Raw genomic sequence first — 13,667 nt, forward strand, 5'->3', positions numbered from 1 at the left:
TTAGCTCTGGTGCTTCAACATGGCCTGATATCCGACCGCCCATCATGACTGAGGACACTAGTAATTATCCTGCACCGTATGGCCCATGTAGGCACATGGTGGGTAGCTCTAATACACCTGGTGCTGTATCTGAGATAAGCCGTTTAAGACGTTGACGCGGTTGAGGTGGTCCCTTTGGTCCTAACCCATTCTGGGGTGAATATTGGTGTTGCCCACATATTTTCAGTATTGGAAGCTATGTGATCTGTTGATGCTGTCAAGGACGGGCGGGTGGCGTTTACAGGTTAAAGAACAGAGGTCAATGTGTGACCGCTATTTAATCTAACAAGCATTGTCCAGAGTTCATTGGTTTGGTATTACTGATGAGTAATGACGCACTCCATTTTGATTTCTCATCTGGAATCGCTATGTACAATCGTTGTAACAGATGTCATTGTCTCTCACGTGCATGATAGGGGCATGTTCCAATGACAGGACAGTAACAGGTGGGCGTCAGTGCACACGCCTCCTTCTAATCACTTACTTTTATGTGGTCCCAGATTTTTCAGTTGCAAATATTTCAAACAGAAATACCCCAGCCCATGCTCCCTGTTAATGTAAGAATTTTAAATATTGTGGCAATATATAATAATGCATTATATTATATCAAATCAAAGCTGTACATTAAGCAGTAGGGGGCGGATCCTTGACATTAGGCTATATGTTACCCTTCAAAGAAACATATGTTGACAGATCAAAAGTACATCAACAACAGGCACCAGTCCATGGCGAATCCTCATTGCACTGGGCAAACATCAACAGGCGAGCCCAAACTGTTCACACCTGTCCCTTATCCTCACTCCATATCAACAACCCTTAATCGTCCGGTGTCTTTCACTTCACATCACAACCCTAAATCATCAATGTTGCCCTTTTTGTGCCACATCACCCACAAATTCCTCTGTTCCAGTATGCTTCATGCCACACCACCATCATCAACCACCCAAGTATCATTTACCCCATATCACCACACTGACCCTCAGCTCTGTCACCATTCACTCATCGGGATCACCTTTATAGGCCCTCATTCATTACCTCTGCCACCATGAATCACTACCCCATACACTCACCTTTGGTATCCTTTGCATCATATCACTGCATCCATGCCTTCACCTCTCACCTCCTTCTTAACACGTTGCCATCACCACCACGGTATTTCTGGTGCCCTTCACTCATCATCACAAACCTAAACCTTTCTTCCATTCCTGAAGCCTTCCCTCCACATAAGCCTCCCCAGTAATCCCCTCTGGCTACTTCACTAAACATTACCACCTGTCCCTTCACCTCTGTCTGCTTTGACAATGTACAGGGCCATCACCCTAAAGTCCCCAAGCTATGCCACTGAGAAGCTCAGCGTTTCTGGAGGCCAACAATCCACCAGAAGCCAACCCACTTGCAGACTTGAACTTCTCTGGTGCATGAAGGAAAGAACCAGAAGACAGGCCTTCTCTGTCTATGCCCCAGGACTATGGATCCACCTCTCAGTCAACACCGGGCTCTCCCCTCAGTTTTGCATTTCCGGAAGGAGCTACAGACCCTTCACTTCAATTAATGGCTCCCATTTAACACTGTGGTCCACACACCCTTCACTGCTGAGACTCAGCGATCTGCCCCCCACCCCTGGTTCTTCCCCTGGATTCTTGTACATCCCTTGCTGCCATATTGCCCACCCTCCCCTTCCCCTGAAGTTATATGCTCGTCTGAATCTTCTCGAAACAAATGAAATCTTGGCGATTAGAGGGCTATCAAACTCAAATAAGTGCAGATTCTGCGAGAATCAAGACAAGATTGAAACCATAAGGCATCTCCTGCTGTCTTGCCCTGGTACTCAAAACATCAGAGGTCCATACTTGAACAACCTTCTTGCTACGTCATTTACCTTTGAGGAGGACTTCTAGTGTCACGTCTGATGAGTGGAGGTAAGACTTCATGGGCAACATCGACGGCGAGAATTATGAAACAAGTATGTTAATGTTAATGTTAAAGGACATTTGTACCGCGCACTATCACCACCGGAGTGGTCGCCTGGCGCTCTGGCGGCTCTGAAAGAGGAGGGGAGGTTGAGTTAGTGGGAGGAAGCAGGAAAAGTGCAAGACAGCAGTGATGTGCTGTTGGCGGCAAGTACTGCAAAATGAGTAAGGAAGAAAGGCCACAAATATTTTAATGATCAAGTCTTTTGAACTGAAGAACAGGAGATAACTAAATCAGTACGGAAACAGAAAATGAACGAACCATTTTTTCTTTTACTTAATGTTCTCTTCATCCACTGTGCACCTTGCAAAAATCGCAAATGCATGGATCCCTTCTGATCTACTTTCCTCTCACCTGGTACTCCCCCCATGAATTGTAAAGAGCTCCGTTGCTTTCTGACTATATGGCTGGGCTCAATAAATCCCCCAATGATGATGATGATGATAATAATAATAATAATAATAATAATGATGATGATAATAATAATACAAATCACAATCCCTCATCCCTAAATTCTAGCATCCTTTGCTCAATGTCACCACCCTTTTTTCTTCGTCTCTGACATCTCTTGCTACAAGTCACTGTTACTCAGTTCTAGCAACCTTCAGACCACATCACCACTAAACAGCTCTCCATCTCTGCCATCCTTCCCTCCCTATCACCATACTGTCCTTTCACCTCTCCCATCCGTTGCTCCATATCATCACTTGCTGTAATACTTTCAGCCCCACTTGACTGATGCCCTCCACCCCCCCCCCGTCCCCGCCCCTAGAATATCACCTGAGTCTCTCTTCACTCAACCTGGCATCACCCCAACTTCTCTTAGCTCTTTGCCTTTGCCCCCCCCCTCACTCTACAACACCTACTACCCGTCCATTCACATTATACCCACAGACCCGCCCCCCTGGCCTCCTTCATTCCTCATTACACTCCTGACTCCTAACCCCTGCCTCGTTTTACCCCCCCATCATCAGCCCTGACCTGTCACGAGTGGTGCAGTGTCTATATTCCCCCTCTCAGCATCTCCATACTTTTTGCAGCAGGCTGTGCAATGTGCACCTACCACTTGTTTACTTCCGTCGGCACCCAGCAATGTAAATCGTGAGCTGTCCCTCGGGCCCTTCTTCTGCTTCCCCCTCCTTTTATTCAAGCTTTCCCTCTCGTGCCTTTGCAGGGTGACCCCACAGAGCTCCGACAATGGGAACAGACTGGTGTGCGGCGCCCGGAACGATGCCTTGACTACGCCCACTGCAGCCGGCTTTATCATGAATGTGTTGTGTAAGTTACTCTGTGGAAGTGTTCATTTCACCAATCGCCCACATCCTGTCTACATGATGCAAAAGGAGGACGTTGTGTGAGGATCTAAAGCGTTGAGGATAGAGGTATATATTGGGTTGCCATCATCAACACTGGGTGGCCGCTGTTAGCTGGCACCACTCGAAGCAGTTTTAGCCGCTTCTTGATGGCCCTGTTGAAATTATTCATATCACATCTTGTGTTTGTTAATTTGTTTTTTTGGGGGGGTGGGCACTCGGAGCTCTGATATTTCTAATTCAAGCCAAGCAGTCAGAACCCTGACCTTGCTCAGCCTACTTGCTATCGATGCCTTGGCGAAAAGCCCAGAGGATTCAAGTGGCGTGCCGCCTACCTGCTTAGCCCCTGCCTGGAAGTTGGCCATACTTGGCTGTAGATTAACTGATCATTTTATTACGAAATAAGACAATTCATTAGTCCTCTTCTGTTGAATAATAAAGATAGAATTTGGGGAAATGGTCACACGTTTTAAGGACTGATGAACTGTGGGCTCCCATTGTAATCAGCGGTGCTTGGTTCATCGTTGGGGTGGCCCAACATTGGAGAGGCTCTCATCTAAGTGTGAAGGAGGATCAGTATCAGGGGAATGGGGGAGTGTCCCACACTCGGGTAGTCATGATTTCAGGAAATGTAGGACACACGTGAAAGCCTCTTTTTAGAGACGAAGAACTCACAATGAAGGCTATTGTCTTGAAGCAACATTTGCACTCCCTATTGAGATCCACTCTTCACAGGAGGGCTCACTGTTGGACTGATGCCATTATACTGTAGGAGAGAAGACTCGCAATTGGGAATAACAATTTAAGAGAGTAGTGACTCATTTTAAAGGATTTGAACTCACTACTGGGAACTTTCCTTTTGGAAAGGGGAGGACTCCCTTTTGGTAATATGGCCTGCAAGCAGGGGATGTTGCACTAGTAGTAAGAAGCATGTAAAACCCTGGCCAGCGCTAGCCTGCGATGAGATATTTCTCTTCAGACTTTGGTAATCTCCTTGTCTTATGTAACGACACCACTCTTCCTTCTAAGTCCCCCCACAGCCTCCCGTCATCGAAGGATACAACCAGCCAGAGGTCAAAGCCGGCGACACCCTCAAGCTGACCTGCACTTCCAGCAGTGGGAACCCACTGGCCACACTCCAATGGTCCAAGGTAAGGAGCCGTATAGTTCAATCTTTAACTTCTTGGTGCTGGACTACGAGCCCCAATGGAGGACATTTTATGTTACTTGGCTCAGACAAAACCTTAACTCTTCTCAAGAACACTGCAAGTGGGCCAGTAGCAGATACAGACCGAACGCGAGCTAGGCCTGCACTGTGTCGTTAGAGCCGGACTCTTCGACCCACTAATCTTACAAGTCACAGATCATTGAGCACTTGTTATAAGAAAGCCCATGTTAAAAAAGCAGGGGTTATTAGAAGCACACTCACTACAAATCTCGGTATGGCAAAACTCAAGCATTAATGTGTATAAAATAATAGAACAAGCAGGTTTACAAAGCACTGCAAACAATGTGTTTGCAGGGCCTATGGCAAAAACAGGTTTCATTTGATCACAGACAGGGAATCTTAATTAGACCTTTGTTGAGCTTTCGGGGTCCCTGTCATAGTGAGATAATGTTCACTCATTTACCAATAAACCTTTTATTTCCTTGGACATGCTGGTAGGTTCTGCAGTACCTCGGCCTTAAGATAAATGCAGCTCATTCCCCTCCCCCTCTGACATCAAAAGAATGTATTTTTCCTGTCCACTGCCAATATCCCTTCACTTGATAAAGCCCCCCTCTAGCACGGCTGCCTTAAACCGTAGACACGGATTCCGCCTATATGGGTTACCTTTGGATCTACGTTGTTAGCCCTTACATCAGCTTCGCTGCTATAAAAGGACCATGAGTAATCCTCCGGGCTCTTTTGATCTCCCTACACCAACATGTTTGGGTATAAGAGAAGATGGTTTTAAATTCTTTGAAATGATTCTGGGTGAACTTTCAAAGGTGGAGATTCTGCTGGTTGAGTGAGGCAGCACACCTTTTCATGTTGTGAATGCTGGGTTCTTGAAACTCATTTGGACTGGTTCTGAGATGGGATGAACACTCTTGTGAGAAGTGCTGAGCTATTCACTATAACCTATGCACCTGCAAGCCTTCACCATGTGGGGTATTGGCTATGTGTAATGCAGTTTTCAAAGAATAAGTAAGGAAGCCTGGGTGGGGCCATCTTAAGCACCTTTGGGGGGGGAGGGGGCTCCACCGAAAAAAAGGAATTAAGGGATCCAGAATACCTGGTTATGAATTCCTCATGGCGATCACAACCCATAGATTGATATGCTGCCTCGCAGCGATCAAAATAAGCATCGGTACTCCCTTTCAGTCCCCTTCTCCTCTTCATTCTTGCTCTACTCAGAATGATAAAAACACATTTCAAGGCCACCATTAGCAGTCCACGACAAGGGACTTAAGGGCTAGCATAGGTGCAGGACACTTTTCATCAACAGGGTATATCGGCCGTAATATAACTGCAGAACAGAGATTGTATAAAAAAGGTGCACATAGTCCAGAATAGACGAGGACTCCGATTAGATGCTTCCTAGAATGCAAACGTACAGGAGACCGATTGGAATCCAGGTGAATGCTACACAAAGCACAGCATAGATAGTGGGTGAAGATTAGAAGCTACCAGGAAGGTGTCTGTATCCAGAAAGACTGAGAATCAAAGAGGGACATGATTTTCAAGTAGTGTTTCCATGAGTGAGCAAAGAAACAAGTGGCTGTGGTGTGCAATATATCATTGCCCACTATTATTATAGGCTAAGCAACACTATAGCCAGTGAAAGCATAAATGGGCAATTTTTGGAAGATTATACCCGAGAACGAAATCACTGTGAAGGGAGACAATTGTGAAAGGTTTTGAGGCTGGCAATTTGTACAGGTTAGGGAATACAAGATTAAATGAGCTGCCATTGATCACACATTAAGAGTTGAAGCTGGGATTTGCACCACCTCTGCAATTTCTGCGCTCTACCACTTTCATTTCTGTCGCTTAGAATAAACTAAACTAAAATAATACGATATTATAGAACTGACTTGGAAAGTAGACAAATTACATAACACAATATGACACTTTTTTAAAACAAAATGTTATGGCAGCGTTATTGTAGAAAATGGGAATGATTCTAGCTTAATTGCCTATTTCATCAAGGGAAGTATGTAAGTACCAGAATACTAATTGATGGGATCACAAAAAAGGTCATTTGGGTTTCTCTTTGTTATTTTAAATTTTTAAATATGCCCAAAACACAGGCTTGTGAAATTATAAACATGCAGAAAAACATTTGAGTTGCAGAAAAAAGCAAACTGTATTTTGTGTCAAGTGGGTACCCCTAAAAATATGTGTCCCAGAGGCGCCTACAATATTTATCCCACTCTTTTGTGTCTAGAACCTCTTCCACCCTAATGGCCTTCATAAAAAGAAAGATCGGGGATGGGCTCAACAATGCCACCAGCATGTGAGAAGGCAACACCTTTCACAGAAAACAGCACAGTAATGTCCGTGACATAAGAGGAGTTGTCCAGGATCGCAGAAGCATGAACGCTTGGTTCCACAGTCTTGCATTTGGATACCAAATCACCTCTCTAACTAGCACTTTATGCTCATTATTGGAGCTGGCTGCCTAGGTTTTACAAATCCCAATCTGAACAGACTGATTTCTAGGCTTTCACCATACTGATGCTATGCTGGTTTCTATAGCAACCAGTATCTGGTGCAGGTACATTGCTGATAAAAGCGCCTGTTGTGCTAGAAAACAAAGCACATAGACACACCGGTTTATCCACTTCAGACATAGGAAAGGCTAATTCGTCCTTGCTGGAATGTGGTATTGTAATCTTGCATGTGAACACAGATGTAATGAGTGCTTAATACACTTAACCATCTTCTGAACCAGTGCAGCACTCAAATGTATCAATATGCATTTCAACTTTGTCTATTGCACATGATCAATATAATTTCAGAAAGGTGAGAATGCTGCAGGAGTTGTCGTAGTGAACGCGCAAACTATGTATAGCAGTGTGTACACGGAAAACAATACAGGATGAACTCATCAGAATAGAATATTCTTGTCATCAACAGATATGCATTAGAATTAGCTCCTCAGCAGCACAAATTAAAATAACCTGACTTGCTGTTTAAGTTAGAGACACAATGGGCACTAACTTCGAGGCAGCTTTGTGGGGCACCTCTAAGGTAGGGGCCCGGGGCAAGTGCTCCTTTTGCCCTCACGTGTAGCCGTCTCTGAGTCCGAGCATTACATGCAGTGCTCAGAAAGTCCACACGGCTAGAATCAGAGTTTACAGATGCTGGGGGCTAGAATCAGTTTGCTTACAGAAGCCAGTGAGTTTGGATCAGTGCTTAGGAAAGCTTTGAAGCTTAAACAGCCTTGGTAGGTAGAACCATATCCAAGAGAAGTGAGGGAACCAGGTGTTTCCCGGTGGCAGAGAGCTAGAAACTGTCTTAACAGTATCCAGGTGAGTTAGAACCAAAGTGCTTATTTAAGTGAGCAGGAGCCAATGCTTACAGTACTATGGCGATAGAAGCAGCGTTTAATGAATCCCGTGGACTAGAACCACATTTTTCCAAAGGCCTAGACACTAAAACCAATATGATTACAGAATGCACAGAGCCTAAAAAAGTGTTAACAGAAGTTAGGGAGCTTGACATTGGAATCAATGTTAAGAGAATCCAGGGCATTAGCTCAGGCGTGTTTGCAGAAGTAAGAGGATAGCTGGAACCAGTGCGTAAAGAGACGAAGGAGGCTGGTCCAGGGTCTTTCATGGGCTTGGTAAGTTTTGCGTGAGCCATTGTGGCAGAAGCAGTGTGCGTGTTGGGGCACATGGCAGGAACAATCCAAAAAGCTTGAACGTGACCTCTTCTTTCCTGCAGAACGAGGCTGTGGTTTCCACCAGTTGGGAGACAGACGACTCGGCAAGGTGTGCCCGGAGTAAGATCTCCCTGAATATCAAACCGGAGGACAACATGGCGACCCTGAGTTGTGAAGCGCTCAACCAGGTCACGCCAATGCCGCTCAGGACCAGCCTAACGCTCAGAGTGGTCTGTGAGTAACCCCAGAATACAGGAGCCAGTGCTTCCATCACAGCCATGCATACACACTCCCAGCCATGCATGCACATTCCCAGCCATGCATGCACACTCCTCCAGGGAGACCGCTCCTGCATCCAAACGTTATAGGTTTGAACATCAAGGTTCGAAAACAAAGTATTCTGGTAAACTCTCAAAAATATGTTCCTGAAAAAGTCGCACAATAAACACTTTTCATTACACTAACCAAAGACTCCAAAATCAAAGGTAGAACATGACTAAATCGAGGCTCAGTTAAAAATGACAAATTTAAGCACTTGAACTTTTAAACTTAATTACCCCCTTTGCACTCCAAAAGAAAGTATCAAAATACAAATGATATGAACACAATGTGACGTTAAAATCAGAAGATGCCTGCCCCCCCTTCGATCGGAATTGCTTAGAGGAAATAGGTGCTTTAAAAAAACAAAAATAGACATTTATCAGCTTGTGACCAATTTCTTTTTTTTAAACTTGTCTTTATTCGGTTTTACATATAGAATGAAACATGTAAATATGTCACAGCCAGTCATCATCGCCAATAACAGTCGCATAAACCACCCTCCCCCTATAACCTCATTCCATTGCAATAGTACACCCATATACAACATCCCTGTAATCCATCACCGCCACACCTTCCCTTGAGCCCTCCCTCCTTCATTGATTTACCCCAAGTGGTATCAACAGAAACACCTCTCCAGCATGACAACCCTTGTACCAGCCCCTAGATTTATACTGTTCAGTTGTTGTTGGTTTCCCCACTTCCCACATCTAACTCATGAGGGCAAACTGGGGTGGAGGCCACAGGGACGTCATTTCACCAAAATGCCAGGGGTCGCGGAAGCGACATCTCATGATCCTTGACCTCTGATGACATCACAGGAAGTGATATAATTTGACCCCACCCCGAAGTGACATCATGGGAAGCAATGAAACACGACCTTTCACCCCTTGACAAAATAGAAAGTGGCATCACATAGCATTGTTCCCAAGTACAGTCCGAAAAATATGGTTACGATATCACTATAATGTGACATACATTTCATACAAGAATGGATCACCATATGTATCGTTAATATCAGTGTGTATAGGCCCATATTACCAAATTACTGTGAATGCAAGCAGATGCCCATGGCCAACTGATAATTATGTGTTATTATGTTGCACTTAAGCTTAAGCGCTTTATATAGAACAAACATGCATACAATATCACCCAACCTGTGTTGGTACTCATTTATCAAACTCAGAAGGATTAAAGGCTCAGTCGAGGTGTTTAAGAACAGACTAAATCAGTGACTTACTCCATGAAGTGTGCCTGAAATAAACCTTTAATGTGTCTAGCAATTATCTTATAGAATTTAAGAAAGACAAATTATTTGTTATTCCTATTCTTTCTTATTTAGGGTCACTACTGAAAATATTACACTTGAGGAACCCCCTCTTTGTTTAGAGGCCTGAACACGATATCCAGACACTCCAGAAACAAATAGTCACATAGTGCTGGCCACAGCCCAGGAGCTTACACCCAAAAACAAAAAAACATTTTGTTTGTAGGGGTAACAAGGGAGACCACAGGGGTAGCAAGGGAGACCTCAGGGGTCGTAGTTGCGACCCATGGCGACCGCCAAATGATGTCCCTGGAGGCCAGTTAATTTAGCAGCTGACCCCAATCTATCTCTGTCCCCTCATCTTCTGGCGATGTATTTCTCTGCAAACCGTCCATCTCCACCATTCCCCACCTCTGCACATCGTGAAGCCACTGTCCAATGCTCGGACCCAATTCCTTCTTCCAGGCCATTGATGGCCTGCGTTTAGCCAGAACCATCAAGAACCGAGCCATCCTATGTCTTGTCTTTTGGGATTTGTTCCTGTGTATCAACCCCAACAGACAAATCGCAAATCATTGGGGAACAGTCGTAAGTGCTGTTTAATAAGGAATTTAGATGGTCCATTACCCCTTCCAGCATTTTCTGTGGCACTCCCAAACCATGTGCCAAAAATCAGCAGACGCAGAGCTACATCGTAGATACTCATGGATTGATGTTATGTAATCTGGTCGGCGTCATATATACCCAGTGCAGATAATGAAAGTGGATTAAAGGGATATACCAGTAAAACATTTTATTTAACAAATAGATGGGCAACATTAAAAAAAAATACTAGCACTTTTTTTTTTAACTTCCTATGTAAAATTTTGAGCTATTCAAGCTCAAAATTCGCAAAAGCAAGCACATGGGCGCATCCATTTTGTGAAATGGATGCCCGCCTGTGCTGGCTTTTGCTTTTGCGGCACTAAGGAAGGAAAAGCCAGCCAGCTGTAGTAAACAAAAGCTACCGCTGGGTGGCTTTTCCTTCATTGGTGCTGTACGCGGAGGACGGGGACCGGAGACCAGAGTAGGAAAGCTGCCCTTTAAGTGGAAACGTGCATTCCAAGAGACCTTTTTTACCCGATCCCAGATCTGGGACCACTTTCTCTCTGTCATGGAGTGACCTACGTCCTTCCCCCATTTACTCTTAACAGCTAATTCCCCTCTCGGTTGAGTCGCCTGTAGGGCAGTAAATAATCTAGTAATCCTCTGCCCCAGTGTTAATAGGGTCTGCATCAGTAAACTTGCCTCTGGTTCCTCTGGGATATTTTCGCATAGTGGGGCTAATCTCCTACATATCCTTGCATATACTAGAAAGTGGCCTGGTAATATGCGATACGTCGATTTCCATTGTGCAAAAGCCATCAGCTGCTCGCCATTGAAGAGGTCTCCCAAAACTCTACAATGACCTCTATCAAGAGCGGCCCACCCTGCAGACTTCCAGGATAACGCCAACTGTGTATCAAACCCTATAGTCAAATCAGTGCTGTAGAGCCCTGCCGCCTTCAGCTGATTCAGCAAATTCCTCCATAGCTCTCGCTTCACTGCAAAAACGATGGAGGTTCCCCAATCCCCCATCGGACAATTCAATGCCTTGCAGGTACTGTTATAACCCCACCCCTAATAAACCTTGACTTCTCCTTTCGGGGAGGAGTCCCATCTGGCCCTGGATTTCAACTGGGTCCACATGAAGTACAATTCGAAATCGGGCAAATTCCATTCCGCATCTTCACATTGGGGTCATAGCATCTTCCAGGCCATCCTGCGCCTCCCTGTGTTCCACAACAGTTCGCCTATTTTCTCTTCTAACATTTTTTAGAATACTTTCTTAATCAGGCATAGAACATTTGTGAAGGAGTACAGTAGTCTGGGGAGCACCACCATCTTGCACAGCGATACTCTTCCTTTCAGAGAAATAGGTAGTGTCTTCCAGAAATGGATGGAATCACCTAAACCTGATAACGCCCTTCCTGTGTTATAAACAAAAGTGTCTACCACCATATGGAATATTTGAACCCCCACATATTTAAACTACTCCCCTTTCCTTTTGAAACCCCAATCCGGCAAGCTGCTTGTCTGGCCCCTGCACACTGCTACCAAGGGGAAAAGCAATGATTTATCCCTGTTAACTCGAAAGCCTGACTGCTTCCCAAAATTGTCTAGGTCCTCTAATGCAATCAGGACCTTGTCCCAAGGGCTATTAAGGTGCAATAATATTTCATCCACATATAAAGATTTATTATACAGCACCCCTCCTACCTGTATCCCCGTTTGCCTGAAGCAAATCCGAAAATACCTAGCCAGAGGTTCTCATGCCAATGAAAACAAAATGGCCGATACCGGACAACCCTGTCACGTGCCTCTAATCCCCATCAGGATGACACCCAGTCACCAGTTCTGACCTGCGCCATAGGATCAGTATATAGCAGTTCCAATCACCCTGTATTCGTGCCTTGAAGCCAAAGGCCTCCAATATTTTAAATAACCACGCCCACTCCACAGAATCAAAAGCCTTGAACGCGTTTAATGATGCAGTACCTAATTCATGTCCCGACTCTCTGACCTGATCCATGACATGATGCAAACAACGCAGGTTCATGGTCTTGTTTCTCCCCTCTATAAAAACACACAGATCTGAATTTACCAGACCCGGTACTACCCTAGCCAATCTAACCGCTAGTATTGTCGCCAGGATTTTAGTGCAGACATTCAAAAGCGAGCTGGGCCTATACGATGCACATTCCTTCAGATCATATCTCCGTTAAGTAAAACCACAATGACCGCCGCTCACATAGTTTCCAGCAGAGAACCTGCATGGAACGCGTTGTCACAAAACTTCTTTGGTTGGGGCACTTAAGAGATCTGCAAACGTCTGATAAAATTCCACTGAAAACCCATCTTCGCTTGGTGCTTTATTACACTGCATGGGTTTCTCTTCCTCTTCAACTGGGCCTCCATCTCTTCCCTGAGATCATCAGCCAGTCAGGAAATCTTACCAGGGCTACCAGATCCTCGGCCACCTGCTCCGTGTAGGTACCCTCACTAGTGTGCAAGCGTTCATAGTACAAGCAAAACACTTAATATATTTTCTGTTGTGAAACTACTAGCTTGCCATTCTGATCCCTTAACCTGGGTAATTATCGATTTTGGATCTTCTTGTCATATGATCCAGGCTAATAGGTGACCTGCTTTATCTCCTTCCCAATGTATTTTAACAGTTTATTGCGCATATTCAAATTTCGATAAAGAATTCTGTGTAGTGTGATGGGCATTCAGCTACTCAGCCAAGTGTCCGCCCTACCAGGAATCCTTTCGCTAATTACCCCTGCAAGTGCCGAATAGATCACTCCAACCTAGTGAGGGAGTCCCATATTTTTTTCCGGACACCTGTTATCGACAAGATACATAATCCCCTCAGTGCCATCTTAAACGCTTCCCATTGCTTCCCCATAATCTGACACTGATCCATCATTTACCTAAACAAAAAGCAATACTTCCCTCCCTCAGCCTAGTAGGATAGGCAATGTCCTCCAATGCCCCATCTCTAAATTGCCAGAGCCAGATCGCAGGCCTCCGGAATGGCCTCACGAACGTCCCCGTCACTGAGGAATGATCTGATAGAATCCTCTCAGGATATGCAACATCCGTGAACCAGTGAAAATGCTCTCGCCCCACAAATAGATCATCCAGATGAGAATAGGAAGTGACATGAGTACCCCCTCTCCTGCCTGTTTGTTTCCCTCCATAATTTACCAAATTTAGCTCAGCCAAGATCTGACGCAGCGAGGCAGATGCCTGAGGCTTCACCAAACCCAGTATCCCCTTACGATCCAGCTCGTGATCCAA

General features: G+C 45.0%; 1 protein-coding gene across 2 annotated transcripts in view; it reads left to right on the forward strand.

Annotated features, from left to right (window-relative positions):
* Positions 1 to 13,667, forward strand: part of NPHS1 (NPHS1 adhesion molecule, nephrin) — a 494,360-nt gene that overhangs the window by 205,797 nt on the left and 274,896 nt on the right. For both annotated transcript variants that reach the window (XM_069604883.1, XM_069604882.1), the window contains 3 exons: positions 3,185 to 3,288; positions 4,353 to 4,474; positions 8,260 to 8,431. In XM_069604883.1, the coding sequence (XP_069460984.1) occupies positions 3,185 to 3,288; positions 4,353 to 4,474; positions 8,260 to 8,431 (398 nt within the window). The remainder of the gene's footprint in view (positions 1 to 3,184; positions 3,289 to 4,352; positions 4,475 to 8,259; positions 8,432 to 13,667) is intronic.

Source organism: Ambystoma mexicanum, chromosome 1p (assembly GCF_040938575.1).
Source record: "Ambystoma mexicanum isolate Mex_15411 chromosome 1p, UKY_AmexF1_1, whole genome shotgun sequence".
NCBI classification, from domain to species: Eukaryota; Metazoa; Chordata; class Amphibia; order Caudata; family Ambystomatidae; genus Ambystoma; species Ambystoma mexicanum.